The 10,019-nt window shown below is 34.4% G+C and overlaps 1 protein-coding gene across 2 annotated transcripts; it reads right to left on the bottom strand.

Annotated features, from left to right (window-relative positions):
* Positions 1–2,085: 2,085 nt before the first annotated feature.
* LOC122046970 (magnesium transporter MRS2-F-like) lies at positions 2,086–7,412 on the bottom strand. Of its 2 annotated transcripts, none has more exons than XM_042607955.1 (6): positions 6,867–7,412; positions 6,254–6,514; positions 4,668–4,796; positions 4,275–4,417; positions 3,348–3,483; positions 2,086–2,708 (listed from the first exon to the last, which is right to left on the bottom strand). In XM_042607955.1, exons 1-6 carry the CDS (start codon positions 7,254–7,256, stop codon positions 2,655–2,657), a joined length of 1,113 nt encoding a protein of 370 aa, XP_042463889.1. In that variant the 5' UTR covers positions 7,257–7,412; the 3' UTR covers positions 2,086–2,654. The 2 variants fall into 2 exon arrangements, with proteins under 2 accessions (XP_042463889.1, XP_042463888.1); XM_042607954.1 differs by having other exon boundaries at positions 2,086–2,671; positions 6,867–7,407.
* Between the last annotated feature and the right edge of the window lie 2,607 nt (positions 7,413–10,019).

Here is a 10,019-nt window from a genome sequence, read left to right as displayed (position 1 = left end):
TAACAGCATCAATTTATGAAAAAAAAAATAAAAATTCAATTAAAGCTTATAAATTTTGACAAAAAAAAGTTAAAAATAGTCTCCCCTACGCATATGTTTATAAAAGGTTTATATTTTATAAACGAACGCTACCTTGAACATGCCTAAGCTTAAAATAATATAAATTTATCATTTTTGGTGTTGTGAGTGTAAATGAAATAACATCCAAAGTGGTGTCATTTTAGAGGTGATCAAGTTTCAGGAGATCCAAATTAATGTACAGGAGGGGAAAGATTGTGGATAGGGATGGATTCGATATGAAGGGAAGAGGATAGGGATGGATTACTTTTATACTCTAATTAAATTATATATATACCTATAAAATCTGAGATTTTTACATAATCGGATTCCCGATGGATACGAAGACAGACGATATAAAATCCAATCTATTATATCTCTAATATCTAATTGGGGATAGGGAGGAGATACTGGTGCCGATCATGGAGAGCTTTGACTTCCGGCCATGAATGATCACCGTCAGCCTCAACTTGAGGAGGGGCGGCAACGCGAGGTACCAGAAGACGGCAGCCTAAGGCCATTTGGGCCGTGAAAATCCTTAAGAAGCCTAGATTCGATGATAGCAATTAGCTCCTCTTTCATCTGTTTGGAGGTCAGTGAGGGTTGAGAGTTCATAAGGATGAGGACCACAAACAAAGGTTGTCTAGGAAATAATCAACAAATTAAGAAGCTAAAACATCACACTTGGAGGGCAGAATGCCCCGTCAAATTTTTGCTAAACTAAGCAGACGAAATCAGCAAACATGGCAAAGTACCACTTGAGCTTCACAAGCTTGACAGAGATCATAATAGAAGGCCATGAATAAGCTTCCTATCGCGCACACTTATACTCCTCGACTAGGGGCCCTCTTGTATTGTCTTGTTATGTTATATCATGGAGCCTGTGTATATATATATTATATATATATATATATATATATATATATATATATATATATATATATATATATATATATATATATATATATATATATATATATATTAAGTTTAGTAATTTAAAGCTAATAATGTCGATGATCAAGTTCCCTCTTCGGACTTATATTTTGAAACATTATCAATTACCAATAGATGTGTTCGTGGGAAGTTCACGATTGATTGTATTAAAATATTAGATTCAAGGGTCAAATTCCTTGAGAAACGATATATTTAGATTTGGAAAGGTAAGATAGACTGAAGTGAGGATGTAGAAAAGTATTTGAGACACTAGTAGCGTAATTGATATTTATTTATTTTTCTAAACAGATAAGTTTTTACTTTTATGAATCCAACAAAATGATATAGTTTTAAACTTTGAAAATACCTTTTTTTTTTTAAAAAAAAATAATTTTTATCATGTACTAAAAAGATGAGAGTTCATGTTTTAAAAAACAAAGCACACATGGACACACACAAACAATTAGAATGCATTCACTTCTTATTTAAAAAAAGCCACCTAAATTCTTGAAATTTTGTTCTCTTTCGAACGTATCATAAACATGTTTTCTTTTATTTGCAAATAAAATGGAAAATGGGGAAAAGAGTTCAAAACCCACGCCATCCCATCAATCCGTATCGTGAACACTTCACACCGCTATATCCAAATAACATGTATTAAACATGCTAGTCCCGAAATAAATATCTCATTCATGATTTACCTCTGTGTTAGATCTTAAAACAAATTAATAGGAAAACTAAGGATGAGCACAATCATCCTTTACCAATGTATTAAACATGCTAGTCCCTTCAGGATAATCTAATGGTTAGTAAATAAAATCTTGTCAACTTGAGATCTAGAATTTAAATCTCGACATATCCAAGATAAATACCTCTCATACACTAATTATTATCCAAGAACTAATAATCATATATAATTTACTAATTACTATTCCAAGAGCTTATAATTATATATAATTTACCTTGACCCTAAAATAAATTGATAAAAATACTGAGATCAGACAGTCATCTTTTACCAACATCCTAAAAACATACTGTGATACGACATCCTCTTAAAGTTAGAGTTAAATATCATATCTTTAAAAATAAAAGAACTCGACGATAAAAATAACCCTTTCTTATTGATAAAAAGTTTAGCAATGCCATAGAATTCCCAAGTCCGTCTTTTATTTGATAACAAATAAGTAGTTAAAGCACACTATCAACACCTTTATTAACATTCTCCAGAGAAGCTACAAGGGCAACCCAAAAGAATAGATGTTATACGGTACCGTGGACTTGGAATGAACTCGGAAGCACTTTCACAGAGCTCCCTCTCAGTTAGCTGAGTTGAGTTCGGATCGAATATGAAACTGATAGGTTCCTTCCATTCATTTTACAGGAATCTACAGGGAAATGCCTGTCACTGAAGCAACCCGCTCCTCTTACCGAATGCAATCGCTAAAATATAGAGAATCACACAGCCGACAACAGTGCCCCAGGTTGTTTCCCAGAATTTGTGGTAGGGAGCGCTGTATAAGTCAATGCCAATGTTCATACCAAATAGACCTACAACCACCACACCAGCAGTGGTCACCACAGTGGCAGTGCTCAGCATGACTCCCATTTGCAGCAGTTGATTTTGCTTCTCATCCAGCATAATGTTGATGTAGTCCTCTGTGTCGTCAACATACTCCCTCAACTTCATGCATCCCAAGAGAATAAATAGGCACGTCAGTCTTGTGGAGGAAAAAGAAAAGAAATGAGAAAATTGGAATTAACCATGAACATACCTAATAAACAAAGAATTTACCTTTAGATAGAGATTATACAATAAGACAACCAATTCTAAACATGTCTTATAGCAAGCAACATCTCACAAGATGATTAGCTTCATCTAGTTCCACATTGATAAAAGAGGAATAATGTAGGGGATAGAGGCACATAATTGGGGGATGAAGCAAGGTCAGCTGAGTTAGGCCATGAAGGTTATGCTTAGTGTAAGCCAAAAGGTGATGAGTCAGATTACAAATACTGAGCTTAGTATAGGTTGTAGCTAGTGGGATTCTTCAGGTTTTAGGCAAAGAGAGCCACAAGCTGACTGGCTTCCTTGACTAATGATGGAAAGAGAAACTCCACCAAAGTGACCAACTATTCCAAATTACTAGACTCATTTAGTTATGATTACAGATATTTTCCTTGATAGTAGTAACGATTCTGTCTGTGTTCATGATTACATGCGCATCATGAATTTTCTCAAGTAATAAACAATTTCTTAAAAATATGTGCTCAGAGGTTTCCGGCTTTAATATTGGTGATAGATAATAAATAAAAGATAGCAAAGCTTGACAGTTGGCAGTGAAAATGCATAAACATACATGAGAGAGCTTGTTAAGAGTGCCATCAATCTGCACAAAGTAAGCCTCCAAAAGCATCTCCAGCTCCTCAATATTGGGCTTTAAGACTCCTAAGCTTTCTTGACTGCTTTCTGTTTCAACTCCCAATTCATCATCCCTTAACATGCAAAATTTCATGTAAAGCACTTAATTATCTTAAATGGTTTTCATAAGAAATTTCAAAAAATAAAATAAGCTAAAATTCAATACCGCAGTCTTATAAGACCAGTCAAATCTACACATTTGAACATAGTCAACTATTTTAGGCAGTTTGCAGTTGGTTATTTGTTGAGCTGCACTGCTTAGTAATCCAATATAAATAAAAACCGATAGTGCTAAGTAGCAACCAAACTACGTTCAAAAGATGAATTACTACAAGATAATAGGTTTAGAACCCATAAAATGGAATATATCCATCAGACACAATTATTTAATTCATGCAGAAATGAAGAAAATTTAATATACGAAAAAAAATACAACTCAATACTTTTGTACACTGGTTTCAAAACACCATCATTTGATTTTAAATGCACACACACACACACACACACACGAAAATGCTGTGCACCACGCAGTTGGCGCCTGTGTGGTGTACAACATTTTTTTTCCTTTTTGTTAATCTTCGGGTTTAGCCATTTATGGTTTTGGCTTTAGAATTTAGGGGTTAGGGTATAGTATTAAGTCTAAAAAAAAATTATATTAGGTGCTGACAGGATGTGCGGTGTAAAGTGTGCGGCATAATATCAGCAATTTCTACGGATTCAATATATGTCAGAAGAAAAAAAAGGGCAATGAAATTAGTACTTTGACGAACTCATCAATTATGAAAAGTGTCTTGATATGTTGAAATAGTTTATTCTATAATTTTCATTCTATTTGCTGTCTTCTAAAAACCTAACGATCACTCACCCATCTTCCTGCTCAGATGCATCATTCTCCAAGTTAATCCTCGAGGAAGATTCACCAGCTCGCTGATGAGTAAGTTTATCCGTAAGATACATCTCAGCCATGTCCATGTCATCGTCAAGTAAATGTTCCAGTTCGTCTCTGACCTGCATGTAAAGTACATAGTAAACATAATTAAAATCCAAAAGGAATGAAAAATGTTCAATGCTTCACAAGAAAACAAAAGAACTAAGAATCCATGCTTAACATCTAAAACCATAGGAAAGGTGGTAAAATTGATAGCATCAAGAAAGTAGTATTGAACTATACATCTCAAAAAACAAAATTTGCTGCATATTGGCAGTAAGAATGTAACATGTATCTTTATTAACTTCAAGTAATATAGTTATACATTACCTTCTGCACACGCCCTGATAATGCCACCAAGCGACTCTTGATTTGTCTGACACGCTCAAGATTAAGAGTACTAATTTTTGAAGTCAGTTCATCTAAGGCTGGATAAGCTTCTTTTTCCAAGGTTAGTGTCTGAATAAAAGCCAAAAGAGCATCCGTATGATGAATAATTGAAACATTCTATCAATATGACAGTAAAATAGTATAACATCTAAATTGAACTCACTATTGAAGGTATAAATATACTTCCTATGGGAAAATTCTTGCAAGAACCAGTGCCTGACTAGTCAGAACATTGACAACACACTTCAATGAATTATATCATCTAAGATGATGCACTTGTACTGAAGATATAATTAAAAGAAATTGAACAAGATGTTTTCCATGAAGAGACAAAATAAGAATAGCTTCTTATGAAATAAAATTTAGCAAGCCTTAGCAGACCAAACAAGGGAAAGGTGAATGTCTAAAATGATAACTAGAAATAAGAACACAAACATGTTAGTAAAGACAAACAATCTTAGTAATAGGCAAATAATTCAGCAAATGTAAGTCAGGAAGCTGGCATCTTTATTCCACAAGAAAGAACATCAGCTAAACTAAAAGGAGATACAGACAACATAAAGAATCAGAATGCAGGCATTTACTGCAAGGAAAGACATGTATCAGCCAACCAGGAGATAATAGGAAAGATCAAGAGGAAAGAAAAAGAAAAAAGGTATTCTGAGAAAAATTAACCCAGTAATCTGCTTAAGTAGTAGCCTAGTAGGCAAATAACAAAAATGTAAATGAATTAGACACTAGTCTGGATAATATGAGTAGGGAAGTAGTCATGTTTACACCATGATAGAAAATATTAGCTAAACAACATGAGATATATGAAAACATAAAATGCATCAGGAAGCAGCCATTTAGTCAAGAAAAAACATGGATCAGCAAAGAAAAGAATATGGGAAAAATTAAGAGAAAAGTAAAAGAACAAAGGCATAATGAATGAAATTGACATGGTACATGGCTCATGTGACGTACGATGCAAAACAGTTTCTCAAGTATGAAGCACATACCAATATAGGTAATAAAACTGAATCTACTTCCTTTTTGCATACTATTTAGCAGTTATCATAATCATATTGCAACTACTATCTCCAGCATCTTCCTTTTAAATCCAATTGAATCCATGGTGACAACCAAAAATTCACCCTTCAGATGTTTGGAGCGGAAATGCATAAGAGAAGGCATGCCATGTTGCTGTTGTTTTTGGTTTGTATCTTATCATTTTCATGTCTTATTAATATTGGCGAGTTCCACAAACCTTAAAGAAAAATAACAAATATTGAATCGATTTTTTCTGAAGCATAAAAAGTGAACAATGAAAAATCACAAAATTTATCCCAAAAAGTGAAGTTCTTGGAGAATCTTGAAAAGAAAAAACTGCAAAAAAAATACAGTTGCCATTGTTTTAATACCACATGAAGACCTCCAAGAACTTCATTTCTACAATGTTATTTTGTGTGTTTAGAAAAAAAAAACTCTAGACAAAAATATATGACAGAAAAAATTATCATAAGATTGCATTGCAAGAATCAAACCTCTGATTCAAGGCACCTGCAAGCAGACTCAAGACAGACTTCAAGAGCTCTGAACTCAAAAGGTACCACGTTGATCCTCCCATCAACTGGTACATCTAACCCAAGCTCAGGGCTGCCTTCTGGTAAACCACTAACAGGAGAACCATTTTGTTTAGATGCATCAACTCCGTGTCTGGATGCAACACCGTTAACAGGAAGCGAAGGAGAGTATGGTGATGCCTTACCCATAGCGTCCCCATCTATGTCACTACCCTCACCAGCCTATATATAAAGATAACAATGATCACGGTCAGATTTATAAATCCAAGACCAACCACATATAGCTCAAGAATAAAAGTACTTAACAATTCAGAATTAGCAAGTTTAAAAATCCACCTTTGAGAAGTTTATGCACTAGACGAACCTAAAGAAATCAATAATCATAGTTAAGTGATATGGTAATCCAACGATTATTGAAGAATAAAATCAAATAGGTAACCGGAAAAGTAATTACTACAAAACCGAATCGAATCATTCAAGCATAGGTATAAATCCTAGACAGATTTCTATTTTTGCTTCCAAGAACCGTCAGAGTAGGGTCAACAGATTGACATATAAAAGAAGAGTCAAACACCTCCTGCTGAGGAGCGCCATAAGAACTGAAGACTCGGGACTGCAGGTCCTGGACAAAAGGGGCAACCATGGGATCCTTCGAGTTGGGCACGAGCACCTCGGTGGCGGTTATGATGGCCTTAATGTGCTCCAGATTGATGACGATGGCGCGTTCTCGGCCAAGGATGGTAGACGGGTAAGAGAGGAGGGGATCGAGGACGCGCAGATCGCGGCCAGGTAGGCCCGTCCGCCGCATAATGGAATATTTCCCGACCTCCTCATGGTACGACCTTCCGGAGTCCGACACCACCAACCACGCCCGGTTAACGGTGCCCTTCCGACGCCCCGCCGTGCCAACAGCTATGCGGTGGTGGATGTCCTCATCCGGCGCAGGCTTCGGCGATCTCATCATCGCCGCCGCCGCCGCCGCCGCCGCTTCCGCTTCCGTCGAGTGCTAGGGTTAGAATTTATCGAGGTGGTGGAGCGGCTCCGATCTCTGAGGGCTTCGTTCTCAGCCAAAGAATTAAAAAAAAAAAAGCAAAAAGGAAATCGAACGACACGTTTTCCTTTTTGCGGGAAAAATAAATCCGGGATTGTTCTGAAACAAAACAAGTCTCACCGAGAGATACCCGAAAACTAGTGGTTTTCATTTGAGTGGGGCCCACAAGAAAGCCTCCTGGCCATAGGACGGTCGAAGCGTGGGGTAGCTATTATTGGCTGCTACGACCGGAGTACCAAAGAAGTAACTCAAAGATAGAAGGTGGATGATTAACAGATGCTCGGTTCCACTCTTTTATAATTCATATTTAGGAAAAATATGGCAATTTTTTATTGAATTATAAAAGATACTTTTTTATAATTGAATGAATATTCTATTGATCGATTTCTATAGGTTACGCACTGAATTTAAAATTATAAATAACCTTAAGGTTCATAAATAAATTTGATATTTAATTAATTAAAATTTTATTTATATTCATTCAATATAAAATTAATTAACTAAATAAAATTTAAATAACAAATTTGAATCCACATACATTCAATTCGTTAATATTTGTACATAATATTCATAAACAATATTCATTGGAGCAAAAAAGTAAAATCATCATCTTAGCCGAAGGAGGTAAATCACTAGGGCTACTAGCTATTGGTACAAGTGGATAAGACATAGGGGAGGACATGCTCAAACGGTGGCAACACCCCATGTTTCAATCACCGCACCACCACGAAGGGACGACTGTGATTCTGTTAATAACTTATACAAACAATATTTATGAATCATATTCATCAATAAAACTCTTATCAACATAGTCAATAAAAAAAAATAAACTTTCAAAATAAACAAATGAGTTTGTATTATCAAACTTAATAATCAATCAAATAAGATTAAAATGTAAAAATTTTAAACAATCAAACTTAATAATCAATCAAACAAGATTAAAATGTAAAAGTTTTAAACAATCAAATAAGTTTGAAATGAGAGCTTAGTAACATTTAAAGGAATCAAACTTAAGTCAAACTTGAACGAAACTCAAGCTCATAAAAAAAATCAAGTCAGGCAAACAATTATTTCAACGACTTGGTTGATTTTAGGCTTGACTTGGTTACTTTATCAAATAATCTTGAATACCACAAAGTTTGACTAAGCTTAACTAGTTTACAGCCTTATTCAAATTTACTTGATAGGTGAACCTAGAGAGGTGAACCGAGAGAAATCACCTACCTTTAACATTAGTCGAGTGAAACTTAGATACCTGAGTTATTAAAAAATAAATAAATAAAAGGATACCCTTTTAGTTTATTAACAATTTTTTGTCGGTTAAATTTACCTCAAAATTTTCATTCCCCTAGATATTTACCAGAGATATTTCTTCGAATATCCTCAATCTCAAATATCTCCTATTGAAAGAGGTTATTGTGGAGTAATTTGAAATCATCGGACATAAAGTTATGCCCATGATTTCTCTCTCTCTCTTTGTTCTTTTAACAAAAAAATAAAAAAAATATATATTTAATGGTGGGATTTGAGATATTTGAGAGTAAGGGCATCTCCAATGAGGAATATTTGGAGGAGATATTTCTCCAAATATCCCCCCATCTCAAATATCTCCCATTGTATTTGAGAGGTGAATAGAAATCACCGGGCATAACTTTATGCCGATGATTTCATTTTAGGTGGCATGCAAGTGGGCCCCACAAGGGGCAATGATTACTTTATTGAGATATTTTATTATATAATTTGAGATATTTGAGAGTAAGATATTTAGTAGGTAGGACCCATAAATATTTGGTTGAGGAGATATTTGATTATGAGATTTGGGATATTTGAGGAGTGAGATATTTGATTGATGATGTGGACGTGGGGACCACAAATATTTGGGAGAAATATTTAGTGTTATTGTGGATGCTCTAAGATATTTAATAGGTGAGTCATATAAATATTTGATTTGTGGGATATTTAATTGTAGGATTTGGAATATTTGAAAAATAAGATATTTGATTGATGATGTAAAGATGGGAAGCATAAATATTTGAGAGAAATATTACTTATTTGCCCATATAGAAAAGTCCTAACAAATTGGTATTCAAATATAAATATTTTATTGATTCAATCCTGACATTTAATTGACTCCTAAGTCAACTAAATTGCTCGAATTGACTAGATCAAACTTTCAATCTATTAGAGTTTGCCATTAGTCCCTTTTCCACTTAGCTCACCTTCATGTAAAGTTTCAAGATTGAATTAAGGTGGTATTTGGTTAAATGATGAGAATGACTATGAGTATAAGTTTGATAGTAAAGTGAAATGAGAATGAGAATAGAAATGAAACTCACCTATTTATATGAGTTTAGTTGATTCCCATAAATCTAGAAATCATTCCCAAATTATCATTCCTAAATCCACAATCCAAACACTATCTTTTACTATCATTTCATTTCCTCATTCCCAAACCCATCAACCAAACACCCCCAGATAAATTATGATTTGGGACCTATGTTTATATTCGAAGGCTTCAGATCAGTCACTTTGTAATTTAGTCTCATTTAAGATTGAATATTTCTCCCAAATATTTATGATCTCCATATCTACATCATCAATTAAATATTTCATTCCTTAAATATCTCAAATTCCACAATCAAATATTTATAAGACTCATCTGTTAAATATCTCACT

Source organism: Zingiber officinale, chromosome 2B (assembly GCF_018446385.1).
Source record: "Zingiber officinale cultivar Zhangliang chromosome 2B, Zo_v1.1, whole genome shotgun sequence".
In the NCBI taxonomy this organism is placed as follows: Eukaryota; Viridiplantae; Streptophyta; class Magnoliopsida; order Zingiberales; family Zingiberaceae; genus Zingiber; species Zingiber officinale.
Note: the sequence above shows the minus strand (reverse complement) of the source record. Positions and strands in the feature narration are given on the sequence as shown.

Coding starts and splice junctions, on each gene's coding strand:
- LOC122046970 (XM_042607954.1), bottom strand. CDS start 7,256: ATGATGAGATCGCCGAAGCCTGCGCCGGATGAGGACATCCACCACCGC. Junction 4,797..6,253: donor GCAGGTGCCTTGAATCAGAG/GTTTGATTCTTG, acceptor GCTTTTATTCAG/ACACTAACCTTGGAAAAAGA. Junction 3,484..4,274: donor GCATCTGAGCAGGAAGATGG/GTGAGTGATCGT, acceptor TTGCATGTTAAG/GGATGATGAATTGGGAGTTG.